We start from the raw sequence: 23542 nt of genomic DNA on the forward strand, positions 1-23542 counted from the left end.
CACCGGTGAATGTAAATATTTTCGCACCACTAACTTTTGCCCCATTCTAAGCTTCTTAACTATGCTGTGTGGGGCTATATTTCTCTACCATGGGTCTTATGTGATCTGTAGATCATGCACGGTAATTCACCTTGTCTTGTTACAATCGAGAAACATGGCTGGTAACAGCGAGCCTACGTGATTGAGCCCAGTCTGTTGTGATGCTGAATGTAGGGTCAGACCTTAGGATGTGCTCTTACCCATTCACTGGAAATTCTAGAAGTAATGAGTCTATCTGATGGAGCCCTCTCTGGTGTGATGGTGAGCGTAGGGTCAGTTCTCAGGGTGTCATGTGCTCTTACCCACTATCAGGAATGATCTGCAGGTAATTTGTTTCCACCGTTTGGGTCACAAAGCGGATGCAGGTCACTGTTGCAAACTCACTCATTGCATCTGTAATGGCAGCCACATTTTCAGCACCTGAGGGACAGCAGAGGAAAGGAGAGGATGACATAAGGGGAAGCAAGCTGGAAAGGTTTCAGTTCAAGTCAAGGATGGGCCTTGGTATAAAAGTGAACTTACTGTAAGTGGGACTGAGGGTGTAGGGTACAGGGACAGTCCCATCACTGGATTTAGGCCAGAAGCAGCTGTTGTCTGGACATACGAGGGCACTGCGGCCTGGGTGGATGGCAATGTCACCCTCGTGCACCAGCTGTGAGATGCCTACAACAGTAAAACACAGTGATAGTTGTCAGTGTCTGTTATATAACTGGAAGGAACAAGAGCACACGGAAGAGAAGGAAGCTGATTTTAGACCTATAGCACAATCTCAAGAAATAAATAAAAAATTCAAGAACCACTCGTGGCGGAGGAAGAATCGCCCATCTCGCGTCAAACGCCAAACCTTGGCCTAAGCACCTACTTAGGAAAAGAATTACCCTAAAGACCAAAAAGACCTCACCACATAGCCATGCACAGTGAGTGATTGCAGCTGTTAATGTTTACTGTGAATGATTTCCTGTGTCTTACATTCCTATAGTTTTGTCATCTTGTCATATCAGGAGTGATTTATGGCACCACAAAAAAAAGCATTTTACTTACTTGCCATAATAATATTGAGAATATTAAGGCAGAAAAATCAGACTAACAACTGTGATAGCTAACTGTCTTCTAAGCACTGTATGTCGTCTTTCAGCAAACACCAACAGTGACGTCTCACACTTTGTCAGTGGCAGCCCTTTCACCCTGTCACCACCCTAGATTCCTTGTAATTCTTCATCCACACATTGGTATTGATTAAGTCTTTATATCTAAATTAGGCCTTTACACGTCATTATCCGTGTTGTTATTCAAAATATCTTATAGAATTTTTGATAAAGAGAACAGACTATACAGAAAAGAGCACCGAAAAAAGGTACAAGTGAATTCACATCCTGTTGACAGCTGATTTATCCAAATATGTAAACATTAGTGTTATAGAGACAATTAAGTACCAATCAAACACTATTGGAATCCTGTAACAAAAAAGAAGAAAAAAATGAAAAGAAAGAAAAAGTAAAGAATATTGATCAAATTTATCATTACCATATTAAATCTTATTTATAGCTATTCGAATTTTAACTAATAGATATTATGAATGCAACATTTAATCAACAGTAATAAGACTAATAATAGATGTAAAGCTATATAATCATCCATTGGTCTCCAGAATAAGTGATAATTGGAAGCATTATGGGTAACACCTGTAAGAGACTAATTGTCTCCTCTTGAATTGACAGTAATGAAGCATTTTTTCATTTGCCACCAATGGATTTCAAAGCTGCAGAAATTCAAAAATCAGGAGGTTTGCCACTAAGATCAGACAATTTTGTTGGAAAAAGAGACTAACTTACAAATTATTGTAGCATAGGAAAAATTATCTGTGATATTTAATATTTTGGTCACAATATTCCAAATGTCTTTCCAAAACTGACCAACAACAGGACATTCATAAAGCATGTGTCTCAATGATCGAGTATGAAAACAATTAGACAAATTCAAAGGTTTTGCCTGAAATAACCTTAAAGGACTCCACAGGCAATTGAATAGTACAAATGAATTAGTTTGCTATAGGGAAACGGGCAGCCATCCAGAGATACTATTCAGGCACATTTTCCTCCAAATATCTAGGGTAAATGATAAATCTAACTCTTTGTTCCAAAAAGAGGATAAAAAGCTGATATTATCCCCTGCACAACTATTACTTTTTTTTAAAAGAGTGGCACAAAGTGAGCGGTGGATGCAATAGATTGAATGTACAGGGACAAATCAGATGTGCCATTGCAAGGAACATTATTTGGAAAGGAGTCAAGGATTGAATTACATAAAAGTTCATATTTATAGCTATCTGAAGACTTTAGCTGAAATTGTTGTTGCAGTTCATCAAAGGTTAAAAATGCATTGTTATGATAAATGTCTTTTAAATAGAAAATACCAGCCTTAATCCATGGGTTCCACATTTTTGATTGTGAGTTGGTTTAAACATAGGATTACACCATAATGAGGAATGTACTGTAAGTGACAGAAGAGGTTGGAAAATGTAATCAAAATCTTGTAATATTAATTTTGTAGACTTCAATATTACTGATCTCTGGAGCAAAACAGTAGAGTTGGCCATAGTGAACAATGCAGGTAGAGGAAGCGGTGCTATCAAATTTTGTTCAATATAGAGCCATGCAGGTGGATTACCAAGTGCTGTAGACTGAAACCATAACATGCTTTTTTTTTCTCTGAGTTTTATATAGCGCAAATTTGATCCAAAGGTATCAGGTATCAGTGCGCTTTACATGAGCAACAGATGCGTTACATAAGGACACATTCATTTTCTTATGTTAGGCATGGGGAGATTAAGTGATTTGCCCAGAATGATAGGATGTTGAGCCTCATTGCCAAGACTTGTCTCCGGTTCCCCAGATTTGAGGTTGGCCACATCCTCTCCCCAATTTGTTTTCATGGGAAAGCTTTATGATAATTAAAAAAATCTGGTAAACCGAAACCACCATTGCTCTAGCCTGTCTTAATTGCTTATAACTTAAACAAGGAGATTTGCTCTTCCAAATGTATCCATATTTTTATAGAACGCAAGAGGAAACTGTGTGGGTATAATAGAAAGAAGATAAAAAAAAAATTGGAGCAATAACCATTTTAACAGCATCAATTTTTCCCCACCAAGGTAAATGTAGTGCAGACCATTTTTGAATGTTTTTTAAATATTTTAATTTTTTTCATTACATTTTAAGGAAATCAACTGTTTTATGGTATAAGACAATAATATACCAAAGTATTTGATTTTGTCTTTTGCCCAGATAATTTCTTTGTTTGGAAGCATATCAGGTTATCAACGAACATTTAAAGGAAAAAAAACAGTTTTATTCATATTTAGCGTAAGTCCCGAAAACTGAGAATACGTGTTTTTAATAATGGAGAAATGGAAGATGACGGATCACCAATATATAGAAGTACATCATCAGCGTAAGCTGACGTTTTAATAGAAAATTATTTATAATGAGCCCTTTGACTTCCAAAGAATTTCTAATGGCAATTCGTAAAGGTTCAATAGCAAGAAGATAAAGCAAAGGTGATAATGGGCAACCTTGTCTAGTACCCCTGAAAAGTAAAAATGTATTAGATATCTGACCATTAATAAAAAGCTGGGCGACTGACAAGAATATAAAGATAAAATCATACGAATAAATGAGGTGCGCAAATTAAATGCATTCAAGGTACGGAAAAGATATTGCCAATGTACTTTGCCAAAAGCCTTTTCCTCATCTAATGCCAGGACACCAGCTGGATGAAGACATGATAATCCAACTTCAATCGCATGAAATAATAACCTTACATTATTCACTGAATATCTGTTTTTCATAAAACCAGATTGGTCAATATGTACGATGGGAGGAAGCACAGTAGCCAACCAAGTAGCAAGGATCTTTGTATAAAATATACAATCTTGATTAATCAAAGAAATAGGGTGATAATTTGAAACAATAGAGGGATCTTAATCAGATTTTGGAAGGACTATAATCAAAGCCTCAGTAAAGGTTCCTAAAGTTGCCCCTACAATGCTAAAATGAGTAAATAGTTTGAATAAATGCGACAATAGGTAAGGAGCAATTCTTTCTAAAAATCAGCCGGGATACCTTCTGGACCTGGATATTTAGGTAGCTTAAATGATTTATAGCTAAACGTTCTGCATCTAAGGGAATTGGAATATCGAATTTATTTCTAACTGACAATATAATTTTAGTTAAGCCACACTGCTCTAAAAAAACTATCAATACGTTATAAATCATTTTTCTTTTGTCCTCATCGTACCCGGAAGCTTCTGCAGATCTTAAAAAGCCATCAATCTTCAACTGGGCACCCTATGGCTTACTGCACTTGCTTAGGTCTACCAGACCGGCCCCGATGTAATGAGGGCTAGGTGTAATAATAGGACCATAGAAAGAGCCAGCAAAGATTATATTAATCTCAAATCTCGGCCCCAGCTCGAAAGGGGCTGCCAGATGTTTATAGAGCTAGCCTCAGTTCCGTCCTGGTCTAGGCGACCAATAGCAAATGTGGCTTTAAGCCAATCTTCTCTCTTCGGAGGATGGGGATCTTTCCACTTCATACATATTTCTCTCCAGACAATTAGCATCAGGTATAGAAGAAACCCACTATGAATCTGTAATAGGTTCGGAGTAGATATGCCGTCGTTTCCAAAAAATTCCAATGATAGATTGATCTCAATGCTTACTTTAAAGATGCCGCGGAGAGTGTCCCCGACCCCCTTCCAGAAGGCACTTCATTCGGGACACTCGTAGAAAATATGGATGTCATTAACGTGGAGTGCCTTACAGCTAGGACATTTTGGGGTAGGCAACGGGGCAAACTTGACTATCTTAGCTGGCGTTTAGTAAAGTCGATTGGTGACAAAAAAAAAAGATTTTTCTTTAGGCTGGCTGGTTTGATAAATGTATATAATAATTTCAGAGAGGGCTCAAGTAAATCTCCAATGGTGGTAGATCCAAATCTTCTGCAACTAGAGACTTCTTATACCAAATAGTAATTTATTTCTTTTTTGGCTGTACTGATTGGAAAATAATCTCTGTATCCCAGTCTCCAGCTATTTCCCCCTTTCCTGCTTCAAACCAAGATTTAAGTTGTACATACTTAAACTTTGAAAACCCGGGCCTATCTTGGCTCTTAGTAACTCACAAGGCTGAATTCCTTCTGCGTCTATCGAGTCAGACCAGATGGTTATGCCTGCTCTCCTAATAGATTCAGCCAGACTATCTTGAAGGCAGAGTGGTGTCCCAGGGGAATCCCATATAGGTGCAAATTCTGAATAATAGCCAATTCCCCACCTACATCTCACTTTATGCCATGTTTCAAGGGCGGCCCCAAGGACCTTCAGATTCAATCGTTTAAAGTACCTTGGAGCCCCAAACTCGTATAAAAAGCCTCCTCCATCTCCTCCGCCCTCCATCATAACCATATCGCCAAACAGTCTTCCCCACGATGAATCCGCCGGTTTGGAAAGTAGCATCCGAATACCTTTAAATTGGAATGCAACAGAATACCATCTAATGTCCGCAAAAGCCAACCCTCTTTAGTGAGCGAACGCCTCAACTTCTTCCAGGGTAGTCTTACTCTTTTATCTCCCCAAAAAAAGCTCCAGATTTTACTTTGAATCTGAGAAATACATGAGCTGGGAAAAACCAAGGGGCCTGCGTTGAACAGGTAAGTCAATTTAGGGAGGATAACCATCTTCACCAAGTTAACCTTCCCGTAAATTGTCAAGGGAAGACTCCTCCATCTAGTGAAGAGACAATCAATTTCTTTAGTAATTTTACTCAGATTTATCTGGGGGATTTCATCTAGTCCTTTCACTATATAGATACCCAAGTATTTTATCTCTTTGCTAGTAGGGCCCTCCCATTGTTTGATGTTCCAACACATCACCTCCCTATTGGAGGAGTTAGCTAGATAGCCAGCGAAGGAGGCAAATTCTTCCAAAAGAGCTTCAACCCTCGGGATGGTCACCCTAGGGTATACTGGTGTATAATATTACGTCGTCCGCATATAGGGCTAACTTACATCGATAATTCTGGGATTTAAAGGGATAAATTAGATCGTCCAGTCTGATGGCCTGCGCCAACGGCTCTAGAGATGTTAAATAGCAGGAGTGAGTTTGGACACCCCCGTCTTGTTCCCCTCTGGATATTAAAGCTAGAGATTAGCATGTCGTTCAATAGAATCCTTGCAGATGCTCCGTGATAACATTTTCTCAGGGTCTGAATGAAAATAGTCCTGAGTACCTCCCAGAGATACACCCAGCAGACCCTGTCAAATGCCTTGGCCACGTCCAAGGCAACTACTGCAAAGGGATCTGATCTTACTACGGCCAAGTCGATATTACCTATCAGCAGTTGCGTCGGCTCCTGGATGTAGCTCCCAGTTACAATGCCCTTCTGGTCAATGTTGACCAGATTGGGGACCAATTTAGTCAATCTCCTTGCTAAAATACCCATGAAGATCTTATAGTCAGCATTCAGCAGGGAGATCGGATGGTAGGAGTCTGCTTTTAATGGGTCCTTACCAGGTTTTAATATTAGTACTATGGTTGCGTCCTTCTAGGATGTGGGGATCTGGCCTGCTGAGCTATATACTGAGTTAAACAGGGTGCCCAATACCGGTATTAGTTCTTCTGATAAGGGTTTATAAACTTAATTCAGCAATGCGTCTGTTCCTGATGCTTTGTTGTTTTTAGATTTCTTTATTTGATTTTTAATCTCTTCTAAAGTAATAGGGGCATCAAGGAGATTACAGGTAGCTTTGGTTAATGTTGACAAAGATTTACCCCTTAACCAAATTTGTTTTTGGTCTAGGGATGGGGCTAAGTTCTTTCTATAGAGACCCGAAAAAAGGGAAAGGAGACAAGTCTGCATGTCCTCTACTCTCCTTGATTTATGCCCATTATTATTTATTATAGACTCATTGATATTATTCTTGGAGCAATCAGTTCTTGCTTTCCAGGCCAGTAGAGCCCCGGTCTTCTTCCCATACTCAGAATGTTGCATGTTCTTGCTAAGCCATTGCGCCCTGCATTTCTGGTCCAATTTTTCCCTATACTCCTGCCTGGCCCCCTCTAGTTCTTCCTGGACTTTTGCCAACCTTCCTGGGCTCCCGTGGCTGAGTAAATTCCTTTCCGTTTCTAATTGCAGGATTCTCCCCTCCATATTACTTAACTCCCGGGCTTCAGCCCAATTCTTAGAAAAGATAAGGCCATGCAGTCTGCCCCTCAGGGTGGCCTTGAAGGCGTCCCAGACAAAATCCATAGCTGTAGAGCTAATATTGAGAAGAAAGTATTCTAGGGAGGAGGATTTGGTAGCCTGTATAATGTCGGGGTCTAACAGCTTTGCTCTGTTGAGCGTCCATCTAGTTTGTAGTGTATTACTCTTCCTTAGATAAGAGAATGATATTGCGGTGTGATCCGAGTGTTGACTTGGCAATACTGAGACCATCGTCAAACTACCCAGGATATGTCTGTATGTTAAAATATAGTCTATCCTGGATGAGTGACAATATTTTTTAATAAAAAACGTGAACCCCTGGAGATCTCCCCTCTTTGCCCTCCAGACGTCCACCAAGTCTAAGTCATGCAACAGATTTTTCATTGCTTGGCGGATCCGAGGAGCCCCTATAAAGTGGCTCTGATTTGACCTGGCTTGTAAAGGGTCAAGGAGGACACTAAAATCTCCTCCTATTATCATAGGTGGAGTTGCCGTAATTAATTTTGATTGCAGCTTACAGATATAGGTTGCGTCATCAACATTTGGACCATAGGAGGAGGCACAGACTAGATCTGTCGCTCGAAATTCCAATTGTACCACTATCCACCTCCCTGTCTGATCCGTCTGCACTGATTTAATAGAACAGGAAGCCCCTTGCTTTATCAGAATTACTACACCCCTGCCGTTAATCGTTTGTTGTGAGGAACAAAAACATTTTATCCAGGGAATTCTAGAAAATATTGAACGACATTCTACAAATCTTAAATGGGTGTCTTGTATAAGGAAAACCTGAGCTGGGGGAAGCTCTAAATACTTCAGTATCAGCCTTTGTCTGCGTGGACATCCTAGCCCGTTTATATTCCAAGAGATAAAGTTGACTTTACTGTCTTTTATGGGTATTCCTGCCATCTGCTAACTAGTACCGAATACTTAGACATGGTTCCTGCCGCATCCAGACCGGTTGACATCTGGGGGCCATACCGCGAATATTTAGCAGGCGCCATTGGGACTAGCCAACACACCCCTCCACCTGAGATGGCTCCGGAGGGTATCGGTTGAGGGCCGGGGGGATGCCCGTGGGTGATTCATCTGATGCATGAGTGCTTCCTGAGATTTCCCTGCCTCCTCCGTTTTGCCCGGGCGCCCTGTCGAACTACGGCATGGCGTCTTATGCATACGCGAATGGGAACGCTGGGCGATGATGTTGCCTTGAGTGCTTGTGGTGTGTGCGCCCCCTCACTGTGGACCTCCACCCCTACTTTGACTGCGAAATTTGAGTAGTTTGAAGGATTGTACACTTGATGGTTGAGACTGGACTGACACCTTATGTGACGTCATTTCATATTGCATTTGTATACTTCTTTTTTTTTATGTTTCTTTTGGAAAAAGTTATACCCACGTACTGAGTATGTTCATGCATATAGCTTTCTAAAAAGGTTCTACTGTGATACCAGGTCTTATATGTTTTGTGCACGATACACAACGCATAACGAATATTAATGCCAAACGCCACCGGGCCTCCGGGCTGTCGGTAACGAGGCTGTGTTAATCTGTTCCTACTTTCTTATCGCCACGAATGCCATGCTGCCGGCCCCTGGGTTGTAGGCGAGAAAGCGGTGTATTGTGAGAACGATGCAATAAACAGTTGAACTAAAAAAAAAAAGCCTATTCGATCACCACTCCCTCAGGCTGCCTAAAAAAAAAACATGAATGCAATTAGTTGAATCAGGGAACCTTGATGTCAAAGAGCCCCCCATAGCTTCAATGATCTCCCTCTCTTCCCTTCGCCTCCGTTTTGATTCTGGCTATGAATGTGTCTGCCTCCTCAGTCGTGTGGAACTAATGCATCTGATTATCCCACATCACACGTAATGTCGCAGGAAACCTCAACTGTGCTCTTGCCCCCAAACTTTTTAGATCCTCGAGCCTCTTCCCCAGCTCCCACTGTCTTGTTGCGGTGATATGCGAGACATCTGATCTTATAGTGAAGGAGAATGGGGTTTTAACCGTGGATGTTGATTTAGATGTAGTAGTACCTTCCTTGAGGGCAGAGGATAGAATTAACTCCTCAACAGAGTATGACAAAAAATTAACAAGTATCTTCCTTGGTCTTTGTCTGCCGGGGTTCCTCTTGAAAGGGTCGCGGCGTACTCTTTGAATCTCATGTGAGAGATCTATACTAGGCGAGTTTTTAAAAACTGTTCCCGTTAACAGAGAAATCACAAACCACTTTATATCCGATCCTTCAAGGGCTTCTGGGATATTTAGGAGCCTCAGATTGTTTTTCCTGGAATGATTTTTCAGGCGCTCAAGATCGTCTTTAAGTTCTTTGTTTTGGACCTTTAATTTGACCACATCTGCTGAGTTAGTGTGTATAGCATCTTTAAGTTTAGGGATCTCAGACTCTATTGCATCCGTACACGTAGTAACTTCTTCTAATTTCCGGGTCAGCACTTCGCATGATAGTTGGATAGCCGCCTGGTTAGCTTCTGAAACCAAGAACATGCTAGTCATCTCAGCCTGGTTTGTTTCTGAAACCGTAAACCTACTAGCCATCTCCTCTTTCATGACTAGTAGTAAATCAGCCAATGAGTGAGTCGTAGAGTCTAAGACAGCATTATGCGGTGTGATAATGTCACTTGTAGTTTTTGTAACCTTTGGCTGGTTTTCCATACTATCTTCAGTTCCCAAAACAGAGTACCTGTTTGAGAGGCTCACTGTAGAAAAAACAGTATCATCGATTTTTATTTTAGTTATAAGAAAACGACCATTAGAATCAGAACATTTATGTTATATTTGAATATGCATTTTTTTTGCAAACAAAATAGCAACTCCATGTTTCCTATTAAGAGCACGTGAAGAAATAATATTCTCAACCCATTTTTTGTTCATGTATGATAAAACAGTATCATCTATATGAGTCTCCTGAAGTAAACAAATATCAGCCTTATGTCTAGCTAAATAATCTAAAACCTTAGTACGTTTAACAAGGTGCTGTAAACCTTTTACATTAAAAGAAACAATTTTAATACCGTTAATATTAGACATCATAATGAAAAAGTGAAAATAGAAGAGAAAAAAGAATCAACTGACAGAGTAAGCATAGCTCTAATAGAAAACAGAGGATAAAAGGAAAGAGACGGACCAACACAATAAAGACAGCATAGAAACATAAATAGAATTCTTGAATTGCACACACGCATGACAAGAATAACTAATCCAGAAATGCCCTTTTAAGAATTTCAGCTGTTTAGGCTAGTTAGAAGAGCATTTAAATCATAGTTCTCAAGTAACGTTCTCATTGGTTTCCATGGAGAGCTGTGAGCGTTGATCTAAGTATAAACAAAGATCATGAGGATGCTGGATGGACTTTAAGAATCCGTCTTTCCATATTCTCATCGTGGAGGGATTGAATAATCCATATTTGAAACCACAACTTCTCAGACTTAAACGAAGAGCAACAAACTCTTTGCGGATTTTTACAGTCTCTTTGGCAAAGTCTTAATTAATAAAAATGTTGTTCCCATTGACCATTAACAATGGAATTCCCCTTGCCGCATTCCGCATCGGCACTAGATGATGATGATGCGACATTTTAAATATCATTTGGCGAGGTTTAATTTGGTTTGGATTTCTATGAGAAGGAATTCTATACACCTTGTCAATCTCGAATTTTTCAGGTAACTTTAAGCGCAAGAGGCTAGGCAATAGCTTTTCTAAATACATCCTGCAATAATTACCTTTCACATCTTCCGGAAAATTAAAAATTCTCAAGTTATACTGTCTATTATGAGTTTCTAACTCAAGTAATAATTTGTACATTGGCTTATCTGTGCTGTAATAGTTATAAGACTATCTAGTTTGACTTTGTTGTCTTGAATTTTGATTGCGTTGTCAGAGACTTTCATCGAAAGACTAGCCATTTCTTAGCGTATATTTTTTTATTTCGGATGCAATAGTGTCTATGTTGGAACGAATAGCTTGTATTTCATCAAATAATACAGCCAAAGAAGGTTCACTGGCTCCTACTAATTTAGACTTGGCTGGCAGAGGCGAACAATTTTTTTATGCTTGCTATGTATCATAGGAGTATTTTTGCCTTCCATAATAATGAACAAATTATTTTAAAGCTATGAGCAATAATTATTATAAATGTAAACAACTTAAAAGAAAGGCTGTACAATATAATGCTGTGCAGCAGCTAAAACCATCTGTGGGAGTGACCAGGCCACAGCCGCACCCTTTCCGGTGAGTGACTCTGCCCTCCTGACTGAGAACCTCAGCAGTACGAGGAAGGAAACACCGCTGAAGAGTTCAATTGAAAATACTCCTCCAAAACCTCACTCAAAAGCTGAAGTAAGCACCAATTCTGAAAGTGCTGTTCTTGGCAAGCCCTTGGAAGCAAATTAGACGGCAAGACCAGCCTAATATTCATTAGAATCACAGTCAGTGAATGGCCTAATATTGACCTAATAATATTGGCCTAATATTAAAATATTAAAATTAAAATAATATTGGCCTAATAATGACCAGCCTAATATTCATTAGAATCACAGTCAGTGAATGGCTTATGTTGCGGTAATTAACGCGGAGAGGCCATCTTGATTTGCGTGCTCATGCGACTCCATCATTATCTGTGTTACATACAAGTATTAACCAATATATAGAATTCTTTGAATATTCACGAATTGAACTAGACCAACGAGCAGGTTAAATTTACGCACAGAAAGGTTAGTTTAATTTTCATTGATATAATTGTATTCAGACAATCCTTTAAAATATATACTTTTGTGGACCAGTCATACACTTTGATTAATAATAGTAGTTATGTAGCGATGACATGATACATATGTGCATGTTGTTTCCAGATGTTTCTATTCTATTCTATGAATTGTGTTCAGGAGGACTTTATTTCCCAGAATGCCTTTATTTTTAAGTGTGTTATTCCACCCTATACATGTTTTTAAATGCATGATAACTGTTCCCAGATATACTATGTTTGTAAAATATGAGCCAATGAATATGTATTGAGACCAGGTCGAGAGGCTGCTTCAATCTGCACTGCAGGCTGCAGGGTCAGGCCTGAGACATGTTTAAAAGGCTACTGAGTAGAGTTTAATGTACACGCTCTGGGTCCACCTAGCTCCAGATACTAGGACTTACAAGTAAATTAAAAGTGCCAATTAGGTGTCGGCCAATATGACCATGTTTCAGGGAAAGAGCACAAGCATTTTACCACTGGTCAGCAGGAAAAAAGTGCACAGAGTCCTAAAAGCCAATGAGCTCAGAACAGGACGGCAGAGGAAGGAAAACATCTGGGGTGACCCTGCAGAAAAGGTCACGTCCAGCAACTTGGCTGTATTTGGTGATGTTTGTGAGGACACCTCGGCTCAGGCTCACATCTGACTCTCTTGTAACAGAGTGCAGCGCCCAGAGGCCTGAGGGTTTCTTTTAGTTTCAGTTCTGTTCTGTTTGGTGATGGGATCAGGGTCTCTGCTGACTATCATGTAATAAAGTCTATCGTTTAAAAGCCCAAGGTTTTCTCTTACCTTGGTTCTCTTTAGTGATGGTCTGGAAGACGTCTGGGCTCAGGGTCACGTCTAATAAAGTATAGCGCCCAGAAACCTGAACTTTTCTCTTACCTTGGTTCTCATTGGTGATGATCTCGAAGATGTCTGGTATCAGGGGCTCCTCTGCATGCCGGGTGTCTGAAAGAGAAGGCACATTCCCAGATTCACGTCAGCTGCTAATGCACAGGAATAGATAGATTCATAAAGCAATTACAGCACGTGAAATATTCACTTGGTCCTAATGTGCATCAGTGTCAATGCACAAACTGTCTATTTCTGCCAACTCGCAAAAGTGTTCATGCCAAGTGTGGGTGGAGGTTTGAGAAATGCGCAGAGCCCTGTAGGCGCTGGGACATATGCTGCAAACTGAGAAAAATGTGCAGGCCCATCTTTCTTACGGGCTGTATGCTCTTACAATGCGTGACCGCTGACCTCCTGGTCAGGGAAACTGCTCTCCCCTCGTGCAGCTCCGTCGTTGAGGCACGGCCCCCAGCGCCTTTCTGGTTCCTAGGTAGGTGTTCGAGGCCCTCCTCCAGCCGTAGGCTCCTGCCTGCGCCTCATCGCTGGTGGTCCAGTGGAAGAGCCTGCTCTTCTGCTGGTCTGCTCTGTTCAGCTTTTTCTGTCTTTTTCTGGTTTCTGGTCATCCTGTCTTTTTCTGTTTTTGTTTTTTCTATCTCTGCCAATTTCTCTGTTACATCTGTTTTTTCATTGCCTTTTTCCTGCCGCTGCTGGCCCCACCCACGCGCTTGTACCCACCCCCGCCTTCCAGCTTCTGTCCCTCCTATACCCCACTTAATGGCAGCGGCCACATCTCTGGCACGCCAAAGGCAAGCCCGTCTGTGCCCATCTGTGACCCAACCATGCCAGGGACCCTGGTCCTACGACCCCCGCCACTACGACTCCAGCACTCTCCAAGCACTCAACCCTGGATGCAACAACAACTGCCAGCTCTCGACACTGGGCTTCCAAGGCCCGTTCTCTTGCCAACACTACTGCTGCGCCTTCACCCACCACCGGACCCAGACAGCTACCGCAAACCCACCAGACGCCAACGCACCCAAACCCCTGAGCTGCATCCTCCTCAAAGTAAACGACAAAATCATCAACACCCAGCTAACGCACTTCATAGATGCAAACAACAATCTCGACTTACAATCCAGATTCTGCGGCAACCACAGCACCGAGACTGCCCTCCTAGCCGCCACTGACAACATCCGCACTCTCGTCGATCAAAGCCACACTGCAGCCCTCATTCTACTACACCTCTTAGTAGCCTTTGACACCATCTCCCACTGCACACTAGCCGCCAGACTCTACGATGTTGGCATACAGTGAACTTCCAGTGAACTGCCCTAGACTGGATTCGCTCTTTCCTCCTTGGCAGAACACAACGAATAAGACTCCCGTCCTTCCTCTCCAAACCCACAAAGATCAGATGCAAAGTACCCCAAGGATCCTCTCTCAGCCCCATGCTTTTCAACACCTACATGGCCCCCCTTGCAAGCATCGTCTGAAAGCACTGACTCAGCATAATATCCTACGCCGACAACACCTCTCCCTCCAAAGGAACCCAGCATCACCAGGTAAAGTTTTCGGGAAGGAATAACGGGCGTCGCATCCTGGATGAGCAACAGTTGCCTGAAGCTCAACTTGCAGAAAACAGAAATACTCATCCTCGGATCCACCCCCACAGCAAGAGACGACAACTGGTGGCCCACTGCCCTCGGCATCATACTCAACTCCTAACTCACCATGAACCGACAGATCAACGCCGTGTCCTCTACATGCTTCAACACCCTCCACATACTCTGCAAGACCTTCAAATGTATCCCCCCCGACTCCAGGAAGACCGTCACCCACGCACTCCAGCAGGCCGGACTATGGAAACACCCTCTGTGCCAGAATCAACAAATCACTCCTTTGCAAACTCCAGACTGTTCAGAACACAGCAGCCAGACTCGTCCTCCGCATTCCACAACACTACCACATCACCCAGCACCTTTGTGACCTCCACTGGCTCCCCGTTGAAAAGAGAGTTACCTTCAAACTGCTCACTCATGCATACCAAGCTCTCCACAACACTGGACCCCAAAACCTTAAAAAAAGAATCTCCTTCCACGGCCCCAAAATAAATCTCTGCTCCGCCGACCTAGCCCTTGCCGATATCCCCATCACCCACAGAGCCATCCAAGACCCGGAATGAACTACCCCTCAGGATCAGACGAAGCCCTACACTGCAAGCCTTCAGAAAAGACCTCACGACCTGGCTCTTCAGATGACCTCAGAGCTGGCTGAAACCCCCCCCCCCCACCCATCGCCTTCAGACCCTCATGGGTATGTAGTGTGATCTATAAATCCCTGATTGATTGATTGACATTATAAATCCTTTCCCAAACACCGGTTCCAAATACACAATAGAGCAGTTCGATCTATAAAGCGCTGCATTTCTGTCTACGGCCAATGGTGCTTAGGGGTTTGCTTCTCTGTGGATGTTTAGCTCATTCTCACTTCCCGGTCTTAGCAACTTCGTTTTGCGTATTCAGTCAGTGGTGTGACTGATTCTCCTTTCATCCTCACACCTTGTGACTCATAGCAGCATTATATTCATGCACAAGGCGTACATGCACAGGTTGCTCATCATTCAAGGCTGCACATCTTACTCTCTATCCCTTTGTAAACACTCAAAATCCGATTTAAAGGGATTACGTGGATAGTACTCAATGCAGCCACCACCCGTCCCAGAGTACAGCGCTTCGTTACGTACAGGAGCTATGCTCAAGTTCAAAGATATCAGGACTAAAAATGTACTTACGATTTTTCTCCAGTTCAAAGAAAATCTGCAAAAGAGAAAGATGACATTCTAATCACTCAATGTTAGGTATAAGGACTTTAGAACTTTAGGAAACTCTAACACCATGTTTTAACAGATGACATAGGATGTACCTTGGGCTATATGTCAACGAATTCTCTTCACAATTCTGTGCCTGACCCATAAGCAAATGTATGGTAATGGTCCCAAATACTGGTCGCAGAAGCTACGCTGGTATCAGCCAGGCAGACTGCTCAGATCCAGCAATGAGGCACTGCTTACTCCTCTCAGAATTCATCTTGCCAGGAAAGGGGGTCGTTCTTTCTCTTTTCTTGCTCCGGCACCTTGGAATAAGATGCCTTTACACCTGTGCATCAACCCCGAAAAAAGCTGCTTCTATAAAAAGCTGAAGACATGCCTTTTTGAAAACTAAGCCATTACCTCATCATCTCTTTGTTAGAGCCGTCTGCAAGCGCCATGAGACTCTTGGGAGTGATGTGCACAATACAAATATCCCTGACTTGACTTGACATGTCAAAATATGGAAAGGACAACCCTCGACCTGCAACAGTATGGGCTGCAGGACATCACCCTGCACAGTATCATCAAGGTAAGAGTATATTGGGGAGCGGGGATTTACTGGTCCGATGCCTCCTTGGTAACTGTCCTTGTCGATACTGTGCAGCTGATATTTTGCGGTCAATATTGCTGCAGTCGATATTGAAGCGTCCATATGGATATGGTGGTTAAACACTGTGGCTCCTGGAATGGCTTGAGCCTTGTTTCAAGCACTCAGGGTTGGACAGATGTCAAGCGTGAAGTCTGTGGTTCATCTACCTATTTGGATGCTGACTTAACTACTGAAGGAACGTTTCGATAAAAAGTGTCACAAGATCAAATGTCCTTCAGCAGCTCAGATGGCTCGAAGTTGTACAGAGTTCTCGTACAATGTAGCAGAAGAATCTGTGGAGGTGTCCTTGGGGTATCTCAAGTAGGACCATCGGATGGCCGCACTAATCCTGATTTGGGTGCAAACTCCTTGCGCCCAAATTGGAATTCAAATGTGCACGCTAATTCCATATTCGCATGTTTTTGGCAAGCAAGAGTTATTCCTGGTAAAAAGTGTCAGAAATCGAGCAGGCACACTCCACAACATCCATGGTTGAGTATCCAAACATATTTACATCTTCTAGCACGTGCGATTTAGCTCCACCACGCATTCTGAGACCCCAAATGCAGAAAACCGAGCACTTTGTGCAATAGCCCAAGTCGGGGGTACACATGGGTGGACAGCGTCCACCTATTATTTGCATAGGGTGAACGCCGTCCACCATGACAAGAGGTTGGGCCCCTCTGAATAATGTGCTGAATTCTTACAGGTGTACTATGTTGGGGCAGCAAGGAGGACTATCCATCTTGTCTCTATTTGTCCGAATTTATCCCATGTACTCGGCATCTTTCTAAAAAAAAAAGCCATGAACTCCATAGGTATAAGAACGTGCAGATCAGCGATCATGGCAACCCTAAACTGGACCAAAATCACCAATGACCAGCTCACCTCCTCACTCAACAACTCCACCCCAACCATCGCGGAAAACGACGACCCCAACACCGCAGCCCGAACCCTGCATAGATGGATCTCGGACAGCACCAACACCATAGCCCCCCTCAAGAAAAACAACAATACCCGTGCCAAGAAAGCCAGATGGTTTACCACCGAACTTCGAGAGTCCAGGCGTACATGCCGCCGCCTCGAAAAGGCCTGGAGAAACACCAAATCCACAGAAGCCCACAACAACTTCAGAGCCGCCATCAACGCCCACCATCAACTCATCAGAGAAACGAAGAAAAAAGCGATTGAAGACAGAATCTCCACCCACGCACACAACAGCAAGGAACTCTTCAGCATCATCAAGGAGTTTGCCCAACCCACCAGCGAGTCTACCGACATCCCTCCCTCACAAGACCTCTGCGACAAACTCAGCATCTTTTTCCACCACAAAATCAAGAGCATCTACGACAACTTCGACGAAGACAACCAATACACTGAACCCTCACCAACCACCCCCGACACCCGGAAACCAACGATTGATGACTGGACAGCCCTCACCACCGAAGACACACTGAAGACAATGAAGTCAATCCACTCAGGGGCCCCGACGGACCCCTGCCCCCACCACATCTTCAACAGAGCCGCCAACACCATCGCACCCATGCTCCGCCAAACTATCAACCGCTCCCTGGCGACCGCCTCATTCCCCGACGACTGGAAACACGCCGAGGTCAACCCCCTCCTAAAGAAACCCTCAGCAGACCCCACTGACCTCAAAAACTACAGACCCATCTCCCTGCTCCCGTTCCCAGCGAAAGTCATTGAGAAAGCCATCAACAGCCAACTCGCCACATTCATTGAAGAACACAACATCCTCGACTCCTCCCAATCCGGCTTCAGAAAAAACCACAGTACGGAAACTGCCCTCCTCGCCGCAACAGACGACATCCGCACCTTACTGGACAAAGGAGAAACAGTAGCCCTCATCCTCCTCGACCTATCAGCGGCGTTCGACACAGTCTCCCACCGCACCCTAATACGCAGACTCTACGACGCAGGAATCCAGGACAAGGCCCTCGACTGGATCTGCTCCTTCCTCTCCAGCAGGACGCAGCGGGTCAGACTCCCCCCTTTCCTCTCGGACCCCACACCTATCACCTGCGGAGTCCCCCAGGGCTCCTCCCTCAGCCCGACGCTCTTCAACGTCTACATGGCTCCACTTGCCCCCATCGTCAGAACCTACGGACTCAACATCGTGTCATATGCAGACGACACCCAGCTCATCCTCTCCCTATCCAACGAGCCCAACACCGCCAGACGCAACTTTCGAGAAGGCATGGAAGCTGTCGCCAAATGGATGAAAAACAGCTGCCTACAGCTAAACACCAACAAAACAGAAGTACTCATCATGGGCCCAAACCCCGACGCCTGGAGTGACACCTGGTGGCCCACCGCCCTCGGAAACCCGCCAACCCCCACAGACCACGCACGCAACCTGGGAATCATCCTGGACTCCGAGCTCAAAATGGACCGCCAGATCAACTCTGTCTCATCTTCCTGCTTCCACACCCTCCGCCTCCTTCGTAAGACCTTCAAATGGATCCCCCTCGAACACCGAAAGACAGTCACTCACGCCCTGGTCACCAGCAGACTCGACTACGGCAACGCACTCTATGCCGGAATAAACAAAAACCTCATCCGCAAGCTACAGAACATCCAGAACGCCACCGCAAGACTGGTCCTCAACCTGCCAAAACACTGCCACATCTCCCAGCCCCTGCGCACACTCCACTGGCTCCCCGTCGAGGCGAGAATCACCTTTAAGATGCTCATCCACGCACACAAGGCCCTCCACGGCACCGGACCAGCATACCTGAACAGCCGACTCAAATTCCACGCACCCCAAAGGACCCTACGATCAGCCCAGCTTTCCTACGCTGTGGTCCCCCGCACCAGAAAGACCAGATCGGGAGGCCGCTCCTTCTCCTTCCTCGCGGCCAAAGCATGGAACGCCCTTCCGCTCCACCTCAGACAGACAACATCGCTCCCCATCTTCGCAAGAAACCTCAAAACCTGGCTCTTCGACAGACCCCCTCTTTGATGGAATGGAACCTGCACCCCCCCCCCCACCCCTAGCGCCTTGAGACCCTTACGGGTGAGTAGTCGCGCTTTAACAAACTCCTGATTGATTGATTGATTGATAAACCCTATTGACACTCCATTGAATTGCCTATTAATAAAGTTCCTTCTGGCTCATACACATGCACTGAAATGTAACCCTGTGCCCCGCTCAGAAAAGGGAAATAGGACGGTTGACTTTGTGGTAGAGGGCTCTCCCGAACATAACACAGAACAACACTAGAACATTCGGAGGAACACTTCACATGGCCCAACAAATGCTTATGATCAGCTTTAAAATTGTACATTGTTTTTGTTAAAAAGACTACATTTTAAAAATACTTGCACTGGAAACGGAAAGAGAAACAGAATGTAGATAAACACTAAGAGTTTTATTTGTAGTGCCTGATTTTATAAAATGTATTGTTATGGTTTTAATTAACTGAAACAATAAACTTTTTTGTTCATTCTTACAGGTGTCATTTTTAAACACCAGGACACATTCAGGATTCCCCTGCACGTTGTCTGCTTTCCATAAATAACAACGTGCAGGCAAGGAGGGGGCGTTCACATTTCAGACTCCAGCTGGGCCCATAACAAAGGAATCTGAGGGGTCATCTGGACTCCTTTTGTTCAGTCTCCTGACTGGGAGCAGTCAGGAGCCTCACACCTAGAAGTAGAGGCATAACAAAGGCTCGCACCTTGTTAGCACGTCTCACACACCTAAGGGAGAGGGGTTGGCCTAACGGCTAAGGCGCTCGACCTCGGACCTGGGGATCTGGGTTCGAGTCTCGGTAACGACGCCAAAAACCTCCTGTGATTCTGGGCAAATCACTTAATCTCCCCGTGCCTAAAATGAATGTGTGTCCGTCCTCATGTAACGTAACTGGTGCTATGTAAAGCGCTCTGATACCTGATTCGGTTCGGGTCTAGTTCGCGCTATATAAAACTCTGCAAAAAAAAGGGAGGCAGATTTTCACTTTGTTCATGCTCTGTTTACGAGATATGCGTGCACTGTCATAATGTCAGATGTGTTGGCCTTTCCCAGCATTTACACAAAATAAATAGCATTTATAGAGCGCTTACTACCCCTGAGGAGGCGTTGAAATAATTTAAGTGGCACTATTTTTTCTTGTATGGTACTACTAATCCCAATGCAGGGTGTCGGAGCACTTTTCATCAAACGTAAATATTACATATACAAGAAATCATATGCATTTGTAAATCATTGTACAGAGTGTGTTACATAAAGCAGTGGAGCATTACAAGGTGTAGAAGTCACATATCATTTCCATAGCTCACTGTGCTATATTAAAAGCTTTACAAGTAACTACAAGTAACATAAGGATCTCCGTCTTCAAAGCCGTAACCTACTTATCTAACTACATAAAATAAAATCTGTCATTTGCATGTTGCATGATGTGCTTTGCACTAACCTTCTATGCTACTTTGAGTCAAAACTGAGGCTAAACAAAACACAGATCTTTCCAGCAAGTGCATTAACCTCCAGAGTTATCTCACAATTATTATTCATTCAGATTCACCAGGAACACACAGATTTCTGCAGCAAGTCCATTAACCTCGAGAAGCATCTTACCATTATTATTCACTCAGATTCCATGGAAACACACAGATCTCTGCATCAGGTGCATTAAACCCATAAGATATTTTAAAACACAGTCTTTGCTACCAATTAACCAGAACAGGTTTACCGTCAGTTTTCTTCCTGTTGCCACTTTCTATGTGTCAGAGTTTAAATAAAAACTAAATGTTTAAGTTGAGGCCAGTGTTTATTTTGTAAAAGATTAAGTCCCGGTGCTAAAATACTGTATTTGTGGCACCCTTGAATTTTATATTTTATGTGTACTGGATGCTTTCACCACCACCTAAAAGCTAAAAGGTGCATGCAATATCTAAGCACACACAATTTGCGCCCTGCTCACAAGCACTGCCAATGCTGTTTTGTGGCCATTTGTATTCTATCACCAGAGACAGGCGACCGGAATGCACATTTGTTAACGTCTACGAGAGAAGCCCGTGAGATATGAACGCATACTTGTGAAAACCATAGTCGATAATCATTGCACTATAAGTTCCCTATGACGTCATGCCAAACATGACACCTGACTGCAGCAACAGGAGAAAGCAGCAGCATGTTGTTTGACACAGCTTGAGTATCGGGAATCTTCTCTTAGTAGGCACGTGGGAGAAATCACTGAGTACAGGTGCGCTCTCTGTGAAGCTCACCTGACAGGCATCACATGTACACAGGGCTGTGTAATACTGTCCCTGATACACTCTCCTGCACAGGTGCGCTCTGTGTGAAGCTCACCTGAGAGGCGTCACATGTACAGAGGGCTGTGTGATACTGTCACTGATGTACTCTGTTAGTGGAGAAGTGTGGCTCACCGGTTAGAGGCGGCAGACCCAGAAGCAGAGGTCGGCCTGGGACCAGGGTTCAATTCCCGACTCGGCAGGGTACAGGACCAATGTCAGCGGGCTCGATAAATCTCGCCTCGGTGCCTCTCTAACCATGGGTCCCACGCTGCAACTCTGGGCAATAGCTTGCTTAATCTCCACAATGGCCCCCTCGCTGCCGGGGATGCCTGGCTTCACCTTGGGGATGCCCAATAGGGACCATCTCACAAGGAAAGCCAGGACGGGTTCCCCAGCGGTACACAGCGCCAAGAAACCCCAGGGTGAACGTGCGCTCTACAAATACATACTAACATAACATAACTCTCCTGTACAGGTGTACTGCAGACCCATGCATTATGGTTACTGTGTTTTTCGTGTCTGCAGATGCCCTCACAGTCAGGTGCGGTACATCTGAGAGGCTTTATGTGCACACAGGTCCATAAAACACTGTAACTACAGCTCTCACCTGCACAGGTGTACTTACAGTGATGTACACCCGAGAGTCTGCACCTGCACAGAACCATATCTATTACTGTTACTGCAGCTCTCGCATGTGTCTCCACTCAGCTCTATATACCATTGTTAAAGGGGTCTCATCTGTGCCTGCACACCGCTCTATATACCATTGTTAAAGTGGGCCTCACCTGTGCATGCACACTGCTCTATATACCATTGTTAAAGGAGGTCTCACCTGTGCCTGCACTCAGCTCTATATACCATGGTTAAAGGGGGTCTCACCTGTGCCTGCACTCAGCTCTATTTACCATTTGTAAAGGGGGTCTCACCTGTGCCTGCACACAGCTCGATATACCATCGTTAAAGGGGGCCTCACCTGTGCCTGCACTCAGTTCTATATACCATTGTTAAAGGGGGTCTCACCTGTGCCCGCACTCAGCTCTATATACCATTGTTAAACGGGTCTCACCTGTGCCTGCACACAGCTCTATATACCATCGTTAAAGGGGGCCTCACCTGTGCCTGCACTCAGCTCTATATACCATTGTTAAACGGGTCTCACCTGTGCCTGCACACAGCTCGATATACCATCGTTAAAGGGGGCCTCACCTGTGCCTGCACTCAGCTCTATATACCATTGTTAAAGGGGGTCTCACCTGTGCCTGCACTCAGCTCTATATACCATTGTTAAACGGGTCTCACCTGTGCCTGCACACAGCTCTATATACCATTGTTAAAGGGGGTCTCACCTGTGTCTGCATTCAGCTCTATATACCATTGTTAAACGGGTCTTACCTGTGCCTGCACACAGCTCTATATACCATCGTTAAAGGGGTCTCACCTGTGCCTGCACACAGCTCTATATACCATTGTTAAAGGGGGTCTCACCTGTGCCTGCACACAGCTCTATATACCATTGTTAAAGGGTTGTCACCTGTGTCTGCACTCAGCTCTATATACCATTGTTAAAGGGGGTCTCACCTGTGCCTGCACACAGCTCTATATACCATTGTTAAAGGGTTGTCACCTGTGTCTGCACTCAGCTCTATATACCATTGTTAAAGGGGGTCTCACCTGTGCCTCCACTCAGCTCTATATACCATCGTTAAACGGGTCTCACCTGTGCCTGCGCACATCTCTATATACCATTGTTAAAGGGGGTCTCACCTGTGCCTGCACTCAGCTCTATATACCATTATTAAAGGGTTCTCACCTGTGCCTGCACACAGCTCTATATACCATTGTTAAAGGAGTCTCACCTGTGCCTGCACTCAGCTCTATATACCATCGTTAAACGGGTCTCACCTGTGCCTGCGCACAT

The 23542-nt window shown here is 44.0% G+C and overlaps 1 protein-coding gene across 1 annotated transcript in view; it reads right to left on the reverse strand.

The window, feature by feature from the left end:
• LOC144827867 (embryonic protein UVS.2-like) overlaps positions 1–23542 on the reverse strand; it is a 59147-nt gene that overhangs the window by 31380 nt on the left and 4225 nt on the right. The window contains exons 2-5 of the mRNA XM_078686032.1: positions 15681–15705; positions 12941–13006; positions 562–702; positions 342–459 (exon numbers count right to left, since the gene is read on the reverse strand). Of these exons, the coding sequence (XP_078542158.1) occupies positions 342–459; positions 562–702; positions 12941–13006; positions 15681–15705 (350 nt within the window). The remainder of the gene's footprint in view (positions 1–341; positions 460–561; positions 703–12940; positions 13007–15680; positions 15706–23542) is intronic.

Source organism: Lissotriton helveticus, chromosome 4_1, assembly GCF_964261635.1.
Source record: "Lissotriton helveticus chromosome 4_1, aLisHel1.1, whole genome shotgun sequence".
Lineage (NCBI taxonomy): Eukaryota > Metazoa > Chordata > Amphibia > Caudata > Salamandridae > Lissotriton > Lissotriton helveticus.